This window comes from Carettochelys insculpta, chromosome 3, assembly GCF_033958435.1.
Source record: "Carettochelys insculpta isolate YL-2023 chromosome 3, ASM3395843v1, whole genome shotgun sequence".
Lineage (NCBI taxonomy): Eukaryota > Metazoa > Chordata > Testudines > Carettochelyidae > Carettochelys > Carettochelys insculpta.
In genome coordinates this window covers 87,844,725-87,860,180 of record NC_134139.1, presented here as the reverse complement: position 1 = coordinate 87,860,180, position 15,456 = coordinate 87,844,725, and the positions used below count along the sequence as shown (strand labels likewise).

The following is a 15,456-nucleotide window of genomic DNA, read 5'->3' as shown; positions in this document are numbered from 1 at the left end:
AAAAGAGGACACCCCTGAGAGGGAGTGTATCTGCATCAGCGTCGACCAACTCTTGTTGTATTATGTACTATAACACATGAACATAACGTGAGTTGGAAGATACTGATACAGATATTTGCTCTCAGGGGTATCCTCTTTTTTAAATGGTACCCCTGTCTGCCTGTTCTGTGCATTCCCTCTGAAGCATCTGGCATTGGCCACTGTCAGGAGACAGGATACTAAGCTAAATGGACCTTTGGTCTGATCCAGTGTGGTTGTTCTTATGTTCTATTATTTTCTTATTCTGCATCACAAAATTGTCCTGAAAATGAGAAAAATGGCCAACTGGTTTTGATTCTTTTTTTTTTTTCCCTTCCTTCAATGTCCACCTTAGGTATATTTGCAGTTATTTGTGGGATCTTGGTACTGCTTTTACCCGAAACAAAGGGAATTTCCTTACCAGAAACAGTGGAGGATGTGGAACAGCTTTCCAGGTAGTCTGTCTTTCCTTCAGTATTATAGTGATGTGCTTTTTAAACAATCACAATTTTAAAAGAATCATAGAATCCCAGCTCCCTTCCAGGTCCCACCTCCCCACATCAGGCCTGGCTCCCACAGGCTATGGACCTACCTTTTTTGAAGGTCTCCTCTATCACCACCAGCTAACCCAGCTTCCTCCCAGTGGCAGATGAGCTACTGGGCCTATCCAGGGTCCCAGAAAAATTGGCACTTCCCCACTCCTGCGTGCTTTAGCCAAATGAGACTCTTGCTGGAGCGTGGGGTCAGAGCACAGACATTTGTCCCACTCTGCCCAGCCAGCCTGACAAAGGAGAACCAAGTGAGCAGAGCGGAGCCAGCCATTTATGACACAGTAATCTGCTCCCTGACAGGAATGCTGGTGCCAGAGCAGAGCTGAGCCTGGGACATGACCCTGGTTGCTAAAGGGGTAGACCCAGGCACACCCCTGGCTATGCCCTGGGAGAAAATCCCAGTTGAACTTGGGCAGAAATTTCTCTAAGGATAGAGACAGAACCATTTGCAGGATAGAACCATTTGATGCAATAGGAGCTAATACTAATGTATGGATACTGTTTTGAATGATGGCTTCAGAGCTTATTTCAGCACATTCTGAGTACTCCAGTAGAGGAATAACAGGGGCAAGGAATTATATATTTGGACTAAAAATAAATTAGATGGTACTACAGCTTAGAAAGCTAACTCTTTTCTTTTCTTTTCTCTCTGTTACTTCAGTCTCCAAAGTAAAAATGGAAGGAAAAAGAAGCATCAAGATATCACCTCCTATATATGACCTTTCACTAAAAGCATAGAGCGAAACACCCTGTTCTCACAACAGAAATTTGGTTTTCACCAGATAACTGCTTTAACGTCTTCAGGAGAGGATGGATTCAGCTGTCTCATAAGAGACATCTCCAAGCACTTCTTTTAGGAACGAAGACATTCAAAATAAACGTTGTATTTTTATATAGCTATGGAATAAATAAGTATTTTCTGAGTCCATTGTTTCCAGAAAGGGAGAGCTGTGTGGTTCTTGTTAAAGAACATCTAAATCAGTCAGCTGCTTTGCCTGGCCTAGTAAGCCCTCATTTGTGTGTGTGTGTGTGTGTGTGTGTGTCATTTGTTCATTCCTGTTACAATACCTGGGAGGAGATTGTGCTTTAAAATTGTGATGGTCTGGGGAGAGGTGAAGCAGAATTCAAGTACTTATGTCCCACCAAGGGGTAAACCTCTGACAATACGCTATTTGGAAGAACTAAGTACAGGTAAAAAGGAATGTCACCAAGGGTAGGTCCGCGTAGCAAAGTTATTTTGAAATAACTACCTAGTGTCTGCACAATGCAACTGCTATTTTGATATAATTTTGAAATAGCGGTTGGCTTATTTCAAAATTGGTAAACCGCATTCTATGAGGCATAGCTCCTCTTTCGAAATAGGGGCTGAGTAGACAGGGAATAGAGTGTATTTTGAAATAAGCCATAGTGCGTCCAATGGCTCTACTTTGAAATAGGCTCTGTGGGTGCGTAGATGCGGTGTTTCAAAATAGCTTAGTGCTATTTTGAAATGCATTTTTTGTGTAGCAGTGTTATTTCAAAATAAACTGTTCCAGAATAGCTCTTCCAGAATAGCTTATTTAAAAATGAGGCTGCGGTGTAGACATATCACAAATACACATCACCGTTAAAATATCTGGCTAGATGGTTGGTAATGCCGAACTGAAACACATCATGTTTTGATGCTGTCCCCCAGGAGACAATTGTTCCTGTACTACTAATTGAAGCCAGGATTACCTGATCAAACAGACAGGCTGCAGCTGCACTGCATTCCCCTTTCGGAGGAAGAATGCAAATGATGGTAATCAAAAATGCAAATGAAGGGCTGATTAACAAATCTCACACTTCACTTGCATAATCTCAGGTGATCTCGCTTCCGGAAGAGGCTATTATGAAAAAAAAAACCCAGCCGTGTAGATGGGGTTCCTTTGGGAAAAAAACCTGTTTGCAAAAGAACCATTTTTGCTGAAACAAAACAGGAAGAAGGGTTCTTCAGAAAATGTTCCCCCCCCAAAGGAACCCCATCTATACAGCTCTTTTTGTTTTTGGAAAAGTCTCTTCCAGAAACAAGATCACATGAGAGTATGCAAATAAGGTGTGAGATTTGTAAATCAGCATTTCATTTGCATTTCCGATCACCCTCACTTTCAACCCTCCTCCAAAAGGGGAGTGCAGTGTAGACGCAGCCATGTTCTCCCAAAATGAAAACGGGCTTGTATTTTAATCTTTCGTATGTATTTATTTTTAATTAGTTCTTAAAATTCCTTGCTATAAGAACTCCCTCACCTCTGCAGCAGTGTCTGTGATTTGCAGAGGCAGCCAGGAGTCATATAAATTATATTGGTTACAAGCAGGATTACTTGATGTTTTCAGTGGCAGAGGGAAATTTGTTTTGTCTTGGTCAACTGCTGATTTGCACTTCATTGTTGCTTGGTATGTGATGGAGAACTTAAGACATGAGAACTTATTTTTGAGGATTTTCTTTCTGTACTTTGCTCTGAGTGATATTCTGTATCACTCAGAATAAAATGTAGACAATTGTTAGTGCTTAAAATAACTGAATGCCTGAATAATACTCCCTGTTGGGGATTTAAGGTCTTTTAAAGCTTAACATTAGATGTGTGTGGATCAGAGACACAAACTGGATGAGGTAGCAGATTTTATTGGAACACCTTTCGTTGGGCACAGAGAAAAGCTTTTGCACTTACAAAGAACTTTTCTTCAGGTCTGGGAAACTAACAAAGTATTGCTACTAAATACAAGGTTAAGACACATACTTGTAGACACTTTCTGCCTATCAGATGATACTGGATTACTGGTTACCCGGGTCATATTTTCAGGTTGCATATGTATCTGATTCAGGGAAATGAAACTTGTGTTAATGTTCACTGATAAACAGATGGAGGAGTAAAATCTCAGGTCCTGTGAGAGTTCCTCCACATTTATTGCAGTACATTATGCAGTCCTCTGTCACTATGCTCAGTGTAGCAAGGGCATGCGGTCTCCTGCCCAGACCAATGCAGGGAGACCTGTGACTGGCCCCTGATGGACAGAACCACGACATCTGTGGCTGCCCCACCAGAAGCAGTGGAGTGGAACAGAAACCAGAATGATAAAAGACTGGTCCTCTAGTTCAGATGGGAGAGCCCTGTCACAGAGGAGCAAGATGCCTCTCCCCTGCTGCTGGAACTTGGAGCTGACAGAATCTGCTGTTTGTGCCACAGACCCAGAAAAGACTTCCAGGCCTCAGAGTCTCCGATGAGCTGGTGTGACTGCTGCTTGCTGTTTACCCAAGCAGAACTAAGGACAACCCCAGAATGAAGGTACTCCAGGACTGGGTGGGTAGGAAGAAGGTCAGGGATGCTGAACAGGGTTTGGCTGTGGGACTAACTGTGAACCAGGCAGCTTGTTTCGGGTGGATCCCCACGGACCCAATGGCAGACTATTCCGCTGCTGCTAGGGCCCTGGGCTGGCAGCAGAATAGGAGGACCTGTGCCACCCTACTGGCTACCCTATCCCTGCAGGATGGCTGCCTGCCTCCCTCCCCGCCCAAGCCCCCATGAGGCCAGGAAGTCTGTATTGTTTTGATACCTGCTGGTGTTAGGGTGCTCAGCAAGTATACCTGTAGTTTCCACCTGAGAGCTGATTCACCTGCCCCGCCCCTCCAAAAAAACAACAACCCTACTATGTTGCTTTGCATGGACTCAGACCAGAGCTGTTAATGGTTGGCTGCCCTGCCCTGACTGAGGGCCCCGGGGCAGATAGACTCACTGCTCTCCTGACTAATTAGCCACTTGGATCCCCAACTATTGACTCCCCAGCCCTGCTTGAGGGCTCCAGGCCCTATTCCCTGCTGCAGAATTGAGCCCACTGGCTTTAGCTAAACGCCTCCCCCACAACTGAGTGCTCTCAGAGAAATCATAGCATGGGGGCTTGGGCTCCAACCCTGAGCGACAGGGGAGACCCCGACCACCAAACTCCCTTTGGTGACCTTAATTAAATTTCCTTCTCCTTGTTTACACTGTCTTTGGGCTCATTTTAGTCATACTTTTGTATATGAGGGAGGGAGGAGATGGTGAATGTACAGAGTAGAAACCTCCTCTCAGCAGCAGGAAACAGGCGTTATGTGTATGGACCAATCCTTCTGCAGCTTGTAAAACTAATCATTTTAATTGTGAAGTCACATCTGCTTTGAGGTCTAAATTTTAATGAGTTAATCATTTTTGAACATTATGGCAGAGTCCCACACATTTCCGTAGCAGGGATATAGTTTTCTAGGGACGTCAATAGGGCAATATTAAAAATTCTACTGAGAGATCACCTTCTGGTTAATTCAATAGGTGTTTTGACTAACTTCTATAGACACGTATTGTGAGTTCATCCTTATTAATTTTTACAGGGCTCTTCTATGAGAAGAAAAAGGGAACATGTTATAACCAACCATATGCAGTCAGAACTGAGCACTGGTTAAGGAATGGGCCAAGAAACACATTTAGGGCCTGCTTCAGGGAGGTGCTGGGTGCCCTCAGTACTCAATGCAGTCAGCAAAAGGCAAGGGGCTCAGATACCCTCAGAATTGGACAATTAAGGTGTGATTTCATTTATCATGGACTTTCTCGCATATCATCTCTGAGTGCCTTTATGTCAAGGGTCACCTGTTTAAAAGTCAATGGGTGAATTTTTCAACTGTCAAGAGAGCATAGTCAAGATGAGCTATGGAAATCAAGTCATGTATTCTCACTGTCTCTTACAACGCCCCTAGGAATAAAGATTTTGGTTTTGTCATCAAAATTTAGCAGACCAGGTCAGTAGAAATCAGGTCATTCTTCCATGCTTGTATTGATTCTGTGAGAGATAAACAGGAGCAAACATTTGTTTCTGTTAAAATAATCAAACGTGACTAAAAACACACACAGAAAGCAAATTTTCTCACAGTTGAAGGGTGTGATGAAGGCAGTCTTGTGTAATGGCTGGCAGAGAGGGGTGGGTATTTCAATCAATTCCAGCATGATCGTTATGAAGTCCACTGTGGAAATTATTTCCAGGGATATGACTGGACAGCGAAGGCCTGAGTTTACTGACAGTAAACTCCTGAGGGCATTGTGTGACAAAAAACTTAAAAATTCTGCACAATAGTTTTCTGCAAATCTCATTTGTCAGAAAAAAGTGGTGGCCCCAGCAGAAGCAATGAGCTGGAGGTGGGAGATCACTGAGCCATTTTCCTGGGACATGGACTCATTGGAGAGGCTGCACCCAAACCTGGCACAGGGCAAGGACTGGGCCTACCCCAGAAACACCCGAGTGCCCTGCCCCTCCATCCTTGGTGCACCAGGCCTGGGCAGCCAGGCTCGGCCCAGCAGGATCCACATGTGGAGGGGCCTAGTGTGAGGGGACCCAGGTGTGTGTTGCGAGGGTTCTGTGTGAAGCAATCTTGGTGCAGGTAGCTCCAGTGAGGAATCTAGATGTGGGGGGATTTGAATGCACAGGAGCTTGATAGATTCTGGGTGAAGGTGTAATAGGGGTCCTGGTGAAGGTGGTTGGGGCTCAGCGTGGCAGGGGCTGGGTGTAAGGGCAGAGCTCATTGGGGGCAGGATGTGGGGGGTTCACTAAAGGGGCAGATGCGGGGGATGCAACTCAATGGGGTGAGGATCCAGGTGCAGGGATCTGGCAAGGGCTCGGTGAGGTGGAATCTGTGGGGGTTGGTGACTCATCAAGGTGGTCCAGGGGCAGGGGAATGGGTCTTGATAGGGAGTCAGGTTGGCGGGTTGGGGGGGGAGGGCCTCAATGTGGTTCTGAGAAGAGGGTGAGACTTGGAGGGAGGATCTGGGCAGAAGGGGGTCTGGATGCATGGGTGCTGGATGGATAGGAGAGCAGCTCTCCCGCACAATGATCCCTCCCCCTGCAGCTGAGGAGTGGTGGATGCAGGAAGGGTATTGGGGTGGGAGTTTTCAGAGCTTTCAGCAGCCTGGGGAGAAAACTGCAGGTGGATTTAACTCAGCCCCAAATGCCATGCAGGGGTTAGAGGAAACTCAATCCAGATGGAACTAGCTGCTGAGCCCTGTGCATGGTAGGAGTTACCAGCCAGGTCTTCCCTGGTCCTGCCTACTGACTCAGAGTGGTTTAGCTCTCTGCCAATGCCTGGGCACCCAAAATGTAATGTTGGGGAGGGCTGCATGACTGCTCTTGTGGCTTCCCTTTGCTTTCTCATCAGAAAGTCATTCTTCTGCAGAGAAGCAAAGAAATCTGCCAGGGACATTAATTCTGCACAGGTGCACTTGTGAGGGACTCCTTAGAAGCAACAGTAGGAGGCACACAGTACGATGGTCTTCATACGGCTGCACTTTACGCTTTGTTACAAGAACCACTGCATTTCTTATGTGTTCTGGGAAGCAGAGACACCTGTGGAACGAACTATTGAAGAATCAAGGTGCAGATTCTCATGTGAAAGTCCTACTGTGGGAGCAGAAAGTCTTTTTAAAATGTTTGAGGTTTGGCAGCTTACACTATGTGTGACAAAGAAACAGTAACTGTTAAAATGCATCTTTCCAGCTGGTAGGCACTTGATGTCATTTGTTTCTTTTTTTCCTCCTCTTTGTTGGAGTTCATGAGGACAGCTGTTGCCACAGCCCCACAAGGTGTCATCTGTGGCTTAATATGTGGTGTTTTATGGACATAACTCTCATCAGCATTAATCACACAAGGGTGCAAATACTCACCTAAGGCTTGAATAATGGTTGTTATTCACTGGCTCCTTCTGTCTTCCTCATGAACTAGTTAGGAAGGGAAGATCTATTTTCTGTTCAGCATCTCATGTTCCTGCAGACAGGCCTTGTGCTCATACAGATGTGTGCGTACAAATAAAAGCTCTGAATTTACCAGAAATGAATTTCTCCATTCTCTCACCAGATGCACAGAAGACCACAGAAAAATGACAACTATGCTGGCCTGCACACGGGGCATCTGAAATCCAAGGGGTCTCCCTCCTTGGAAGGGAGGTATTCTCCCCTTTAATCTTGACCCTCCCACAGAAGGGATGCATTTCCCTGGTTTCTGGCTCCCAGACAGTGAGTAGTGAGGGTGATTCTCTTTTTCTCTGCTCCACCCTTCTGGCTTTGGGGGAGAGTGAAAGAGAAACCCAGCGGCTTTTTCCTTTCTTCCGCTCCCTGGGCCAAGCGTGCAGGAGAGCATAGTCCCACTGGCACCAGGGAGCTGGCTGAGGACTCCCCCTGCTTTCTGACATGGACAGGGTAGAGAGCAGGCCTGCTGATGGGGGAGGCAAAGGGGGCATTCCAAAGGAGGCCGGAGCCCCAGCCACTGCTACTTTGGCAGTGGCAGTGGCTGGAGCTTCAGGCCCTCTTTGAAACACCACGGCAGCACCGCTCTGCACAGCTCTGAGGGAACGGGGGCCCAGTCACTTGGGCTGAGCAGTGCTAAGGGCTGACTGTCTGGCTGGGGGTGCAGCAACAGGTCTCCCCCCCACCTTGCACCCAGGGGCCGCACTTGCTGTTGGCCCCGCTGGTAGGGGCCTCATTCAGTGAATGTATCACACTCTCAGACTCTGTTAGAGCCACTCGCTGGCACCCCGAAGAACCACACGCAGCCCAAGATCCAATGACAGAGGATCACCACTTCCATCACTCAGCCGGGGGCAGCTAGTGTCCTCCCATGGGCTAGGGAAAGTAAACATGAACTGCCGTAACTAGTGATGAGTGGGTAGTTCTATTAAGACAGCACGAAAACCATAAAGGAAGTAAACACTTTATGGAAAAAAAATTAGTGTCTATGATACTACATCGAGGATCAATACATTTGAGACTCGTTATGGAAAAGAGAGGGTAAGACACTTTTCAACAAGTACCTCACAAATGCGCATTCATTGTAGAATATAAAACACACCCAAGGAGGCTGACAGTCAGTTTGGTTTGGTGACAACAGCTGTTATGTTACAGTAACTTACAATAGATAATATTTATTTTAGATTCTTGTAAATAATTTTGATTTTAACCTTGCATTGAGAATCCCATGTCTCTGGTTTGTGTTGCTTTCCAGGAGGTGTCAGTGATTCCTCAGGACTCAACCCATACTCATTACGCTCTCAATCCAATTAACAAATGTAGAAACTCGTGCATAAACACCAGGCTTCATAGGCTCAGCACAGCCAAGACCCCAGGAGGTGACGCCATGAACAATGAATCTGTCTTGGTCTAAGCATATCAGGGGTCCTCCACTGTCACCCTACAAAGAAGAACAAAGAAGGTGGCTCCCTTACTGAGAGCACAGGATACAAACAGTAATGTGGGCTGATGTGGAAATATCTCTGCAAGCCAAGTATGTGTCACAAGAAAACATCTGAACTGGAACCTGGGAGGAGCTATGTTTTCCCTACCTAAAAATAGGTTGACTTTTTTTTTTCGGAGTGAGGCCAATTTCAGGGATGTGTCTGGGGAGGTGAATGTCCACCATCTGCCCCCAAGATTTTTGGTCAACGTTGTGAAGGTTGATAGATTGTGAAGACCATTGCCCAGCCACTTTTAAGCAGCTGTCCTATAGCAAATGAGTATGATTGCTGCATCGCTCCAATTGAATGAGGTAATGTCACTGAAATGTGGCCCTGCAGAGGGGTGGCTGGTCCCGGTGCATGTTGCAGCCGGGAGGGTTGTCTGTTTCTGTACAGTAGAGCACAGTGTCATCCACTGATAACTCAACTCCTGGCCACACCAACTCATGACAAAGAGAGAAGACCTCACCCAGCCAAGGTAGACCCAGAGTCACTGCCAGGGTGAGGGATGAGCAGGCACCAGAACACAGTTCATGAGGGAGTATGTAGGGACTGGAATTGATCCTCCCCTTGATGTGTCTGAATTGGCAATACTGCTTTTTTTGTAAAGCTGACTGTTGTCCACAGTGCTCAAGACAGCTTCTTCACACCCTACAACACGCCTGGTCAGAAGTTCGCTGCCTGTAACGATCAGAAGCCTGATTCATGTGCCCCTGCCCATCAGGTGACAAGCACATCCTGGAGAGTTCTGCGCGCTCAGGAAATCCCATAAACACTGATGGTGCAAGAGGCCTGCTCAGGAATGTTTCTATTTGCTTTCAGCCTTTGTCAAGGAATCCCTGGCTTTTCAGTGAGGAAAGCTCCCAGGTGGATCCCACTATTCAGTTAAGTTAGTGAGCATTTCACATATCCAAGGAAATCTGAAAAGTGGAAAAGCTTCAGTTCTAATCCTTTGGACTAGGAAAAACCCCTTCTTCATTTATGATCATCAACTACCACCACACCTTCCCCTAGCGATGGAAAGATCTAGAGAATACAGCATGGAGTGGATTTCCACAAAGGGTCCATGTCAACCCACTCATTGTTTGGGATGAGGGGGATAATCTAGCTGTGAATTTTCTCCAGCTCTGTTTCTAGTAATGGAAGGAGGAACTAGGATCTCCACACATTTTTGGCTCTTACACTTCAACAGGGTAGTGAGCCAGGAGCTATTGAAGCTAATACAATGCTCCTAAAATACAGACATTCAAGTGTTGTTTGTCTTGCTTGGGCCTGAAGTCAATTTTTATGTAACCATTCTTTTCTTACCTGGCAGCTGTCGGTACCACCATGAATATTCCCAGCACAGATTTCACTGGGCCTAACTCTTCCATTCAGAAATTCGGGGCGATTGCACACTTTATTCTCAATCACTGGGAAGCCAGTTTCTTTAAGTTTACCTTCTCCACCAGTACCTTTGTGAAGAAAAAAACAAAACAAACCAGTATGAATTGCACAGATGAATGAACTGCTTAGCCATGGCAGTATGATTCAATGCATAAAGTGCAGGCCTAGGAAAGAGGGAACCTGGCTTCTGTTCCTGGCTTTGCTATTGACTTCCTGTGGGCCTGATCCAAAGCCCATTGAAGTCAGTGCAGGTCTGCGCCCAAGTCTCTGGGCCTCATTTCTATAAAATCAAGATGATAATATTTTCCATGGGAAAGTCCTTTTGAAATAAAAAGACAAAGCAGCCAACAAGGGCCTAATATTGACAGATTGTTGAGTATTGATAGGCTTTCATATGAGTGAAATGGAAGTCTGTCTGAGTCGGTAAACAAGACGAAGAAATTAGCTTGGATTTATTTTAAATCTAGTGAAAGTATGTTAAACCTTGGGGTGGGAAAACCTGCAAAGGCCAAAACACCTGGAAGCCAGTCTGATGTCAGGATATAACATTTCCAGTATCCATCTACACACTTTCAAGATGCCACACAACCCTTTAGAACAGTGTTTCCCAAAATGTGGTACAGGTACCCCCGGTGGTACGCAAAAGGATTTCAAGGGGTACACGGCAGAAAATAAAGTACTAAACATCAGGAGATAAACACTGGGACAGCGCTGGGAGATGGGGTATGCCGGTAAGGCTGAAGTTCCAAAAGGGGTACACAAATGTTTTAACTTTGGGAAACACTGCCCTAGAGGCCAAAAACTCCACAGGTGATAGCTGGCTTCTGACTGACAGTTTGCTTGAAGCCTTATAAAGCTATAGGGCTCAACCACAGCAGAGATACAGAAATCTGAATACAGCCTTGTCTGTCATCTTGAAGAAGATGGGTTTTTAAGGAGAAGGTCTTAAAGTGAGAATGGTGACCTGGCAAACAGGCATGTGAAGGGCATTTCTTTTGTACGGGCCAAAATGGAAAAATGTGCACGGACGGCAGTGGAAATCAAAGGGGGTTGCTATCCTTATGAGGTAGACGTATTACAGTAATGGCTAACCATCAATCAAGAATGGATTCCATTGAGCTAGATGCTGTACGCTCCCAAAGTAGCTGACAATCCCTGCGCAGCCTGCAGCCTGTGCAGATGGGACAGAGGTGAGGGAGGGAGGGAGTGGCATCACTGGGGTAGCTGAGGAGAGGATGGGGTTGGAATAGGAGACAACGGTCTCATCAGGGACAGCAACATGGCAGATTGTGAAAGTGAGGACAAGAAGTCTCCTTCTGAGTAAAGACCTCAGGATTGGCATCTTTGTGAGAAAGTCATTCAAGAGAATGAACCCAGTCAACATCCTGCAATTGAGAGAGGTGCCAGGGTCAAAAAAAATATCCCATAACCCACTCTGTCAAACCCATGATGGTGCACAACCCAAGCTGGGACAATAGAAATGGATGATAAAGAGGAAATGGGTTTGACAGAGTGTTGGGCCTACTTCTCCTCTTGTTTCTACTGCTGTGACTCCATTGATTTCAGCAATGCCCTCCTGAAACATGAGACTCAACTCGCAGAGAGAAGAAGATGGAGGGAGTGGCATTGCCCAGTGGCATTTGATGTATGTTAAATTCTTCTGCACATTGATTTGCTTGTGGTGTTTCCTGAACACAGAGGGTGCATCCTTTCAATTATTGATTGCGCCTCACCTTTGGTTTCTCCCCAGCCAGTCACATAGCAGTCTGCTCTGTTTCCTAAAACCACATTTCGTTCAGGCAAACAAGCTGGGATCACTTCGTTGTTGATCAGTGTGGGACTGAAACAAAACAAAATGAAAACCAAACTCTCAGAGGCACAGCCTTTAGCTTGTTTGTCCCCGACACCACTGATGTTCTGCAGGCTCCGGAAGGAGAGTTGGCACACCACAGGCTTGATTTTTAGAAATGCTGAGTACTCATCCCCAAAGGAAGTCAAGGAGAGTTTTTGGTGCTCAGCACCTTGGTATAGCCCTACACACCATGAGGTAGAACAGTTTTTTAAGTGAGGTGTTCTTGTAGACCCCAACCAGCTTTTTCAGGAACCTCCACAGCGCAGTGCCTGGGGGGCAAGGGAGAAGTGATGAGCATGTGGAGAAACTTGGCAGATCATTGTGGAGGGAAGGAATAATATTAAAATAAATCAGAGAAAATGGGCTCTTTGAGGCACCAAACCACCATGTGACAGAGCCTAATCTCAGAGCTGCCTGCTTGGATGACCAAGCAGGACCCTGGACAGGGCTTCAGGCAAATGCAAACATATGCAGGACTTTTCCATGTACAAGAGGTGCCTGGCTATTCTTATATCAGAGATCAAATGCTCAGCCCATCATTATATAGTCTGATGGGGCTGGGAACTGAGTAGTTCCACTACAGAGGAAGAAACCTTCCCACCCAGGCCAAGGAGAAGCCTTGGAGGCACCCCATGTTTGTTACTGCAGCCCTATCCACTCCCTCCTCAAGATGGGAGATGGTGGCACCTGCCAACTGGCAGAAGATGCTCCAGCCAGACTTCTACTGATGTTTCATTTCCACCACCACCACCACCCCTCCTTGGTGGAGCCACCATGTTGCAGAATTCCAGCCTATGGAGAGTCAGGAAGACACCTTCTTTTTCAATTCCCCGCTTCAAAAAATTTGTCCCCTCCCTTCCCAGAATTGTGCCTCAGAGCCATACTGTTTCTGCTGGCAGGGGGTCTCCATATGCCTAGGTGGAAGAGCAGGGTCTGTCCTTCAATACTTAAACATAAATATCTTGAGTCTTAACTGCCCATTAGCTAGCAATGCAGCTCGACTGCTCAGGATTCAACCACAATTCAGATGCTCGGGATCTGGAGATCTGATGCTTTCCTTACGCCTTGTGCACCCATTGTTGCCTGTGCAACAGGGGCATAGCACCTCCTCTCTTACATCTTGGAAGAATCTCTTCTGTAGCAGAAAGCAAGGCATTTATTTCTTTTTCAAGATCCACACAGCTTAGCCAGTCTCAGGTCATTTTCTACGCCTCAACAAAGAGCCACAGATCAATAGTTCTCCATGTCCATGGAAGCTAGGACAAGAAGTGTAATGGGCTTAATCTGGAGCAAAGGCAACTTAGGTTAGATATTAGGATAAACTTTCTATTAGGCCGTGTCTACATTTGCAGTCCTCTTTTGAAAGAGGCATGCAAATGAGGGAAATCAAAAATGCAAATGAGATGCAGATTTACATATCTGGCACCTCATTTGAATATTCTTATTTTGAAATAGCTTCTTTTGAAAGAAGAAAATCAGTGTAGACACTGCTCTTTTGAAAGTAAACCCCATCTTCGAACAAATCCTTCTTCCCATAAAAAATATTATTTTGTTGGTGTTTAAAGTGCTACTGGACTGCTTGTTTGTTTTGATAGTATATAGACTAGCACAGCTATCTCTCTGTTACTATTCCGTCAACAGAATTGTCTACACTGCAGTTTTGTCGACAGCACTGTCTCCAGAGATTGTTATGCCTCAAATTTTTGAGGGCTAATACTGTCAAGGCAAATGCAGATGAGAGAGGTTCAGCTTGTAGTCAAATCTAAAACCAGGGGACTCACTCATGACTTAAGCGTAAAGGGTATGGGGGAGGGGGAGCTTCGGCTGAGCTGATACCTGCTCATCTTCAGCAAGGCAACGTCCGCCCCACCAGGCTCCTTGTAAATTTTCTCAACATCTCGGACTTGCACAGATGGCTCCTCTGCCCTTTCCGTGTGTAGTCCAAGGAAGATTCTATATGAAGAAGGCCTGGATGACCTATGAGAGATGATTGCATATAGTGAGGTTCCATAGAGATAATTGGGGCTGGCAGCCCCATTGAGCAGGAAGCAAATCCTGGAAAATTACAGCAGATAGGGAAGTGGGACATACTGATGATTTCTGAAAAAAAAATGTAAGCATTAGTAATTTTTTAATATTTGGCTCTTATACGTGTGTGAAGAAATCCATGTCTGTAAAGTGATGTGTAATTTTCTTCCTGAATCTGCAGATATACAGCTGCAGCTCAGAGCTTTCACAATTAGCAACAGCAGACATGTGATTAATTTCACAGCTCATACTCAAAATTTTATTAGGGAATGTGCACAGGGGGTACAGGGTACAGTGACAATGACAATGTTTGACCAAGATACAGGTGTCAACAGAGTCAGGGAGTGGAGCTATTTAGTAGGGAGGAAAATCCAAAACTAGGTATAGACATGTCTCCCCCAGCAATGGGAAAAAGGGTAGAAGAGCATTGACACAAACTGTCTCTATGCAGCAGCAGCTTGTTGGGGGATAGATAGAGTGGTAGAATTTCCATCTGTCTTTGCCACCCACAGAAAAGTTGGGGAGACGAGAATGGTGCTGCCATTAGAATGAGGATATGGAGGTCCTAGATGAACAGGCCTTACAAATATGAACAGTACATTATTCAGTAAGGATCCTCATTATTAGCCAATCTCTGCGTCTCAGTAAAGTGGCTCTAGCTTGAACGAACTGAACTTGGCGAAGAGCAGTTAACCACTCTAAGAGCCCTCATATTGGTGCAGCACTGGTTGGTTCAGACAGAAGTGTGCCAGGCACACTTTGTTTTTCCTTTGACATTCTGGTTCGGGTGTAGGGTATATCTGTAGCTGGCTATGGTAGACACTTACCGCTCTAAGCAGTGTTTGGCAGTAAGAACCCACTGTGGGGCTATCAGAGTGCCACCACAAAAGTGCATGTTGAAACTGGAAGAGAGAGATGATATTAGTTTGAGAATGGGTAGTTAGTTCTCCACTATCACAGGAATACACAGTGAGGATTACTAGTGAACTAGCTACTTCTCTTAGGAGCCTTTAGGATAGCCAGATTTTATTCTATGAGACATGAGAAAGCAAACAGATTTTCCATCAAGAGCTGAGGTTTGCTCAGCTTACAACATGGAAAAAACAAAAGCTGGTTGACATAAAAACTTAGTTCTGGTTAACTAAATTAGATTCACTAGTTCAGGAAAATCTTGTATAGAGGAAAAAAGGCGTAGGCAAGATATGTTGCTTAAAAGATTTCTTTTAGAGACATTTCAGTTGGGGGGCATTTTTAGGAACAGAACAAAATTACTCTGCAGAAGAATTCAGCTCCACATGCAGGAATGTGAAGCGCTAAGTCCTTTCTGTAAAGCTGTGACCAGCAGGGCCGACAGTCACTGCAGG

General features: G+C 45.5%; 2 protein-coding genes across 2 annotated transcripts in view; one reads left to right on the top strand and one right to left on the bottom strand.

The window, feature by feature from the left end:
• The window catches only part of SLC22A3 (solute carrier family 22 member 3), a 55,399-nt gene extending 53,898 nt beyond the window's left edge, over nucleotides 1-1,501 (top strand). The window contains exons 10-11 of the mRNA XM_074990282.1: nucleotides 374-473; nucleotides 1,231-1,501. Coding sequence (XP_074846383.1) covers nucleotides 374-473; nucleotides 1,231-1,288 — 158 coding nt within the window. The 3' untranslated portion in view covers nucleotides 1,289-1,501. The remainder of the gene's footprint in view (nucleotides 1-373; nucleotides 474-1,230) is intronic.
• Nucleotides 1,502-8,178: 6,677 nt separating this feature from the next.
• PLG (plasminogen) overlaps nucleotides 8,179-15,456 on the bottom strand; it is a 71,884-nt gene continuing 64,606 nt past the window's right edge. The window contains exons 15-19 of the mRNA XM_074989107.1: nucleotides 14,920-14,994; nucleotides 13,901-14,041; nucleotides 11,946-12,052; nucleotides 10,135-10,280; nucleotides 8,179-8,783 (exon numbers count right to left, since the gene is read on the bottom strand). Of these exons, the coding sequence (XP_074845208.1) occupies nucleotides 8,622-8,783; nucleotides 10,135-10,280; nucleotides 11,946-12,052; nucleotides 13,901-14,041; nucleotides 14,920-14,994 (631 nt within the window). The 3' untranslated portion in view covers nucleotides 8,179-8,621. The remainder of the gene's footprint in view (nucleotides 8,784-10,134; nucleotides 10,281-11,945; nucleotides 12,053-13,900; nucleotides 14,042-14,919; nucleotides 14,995-15,456) is intronic.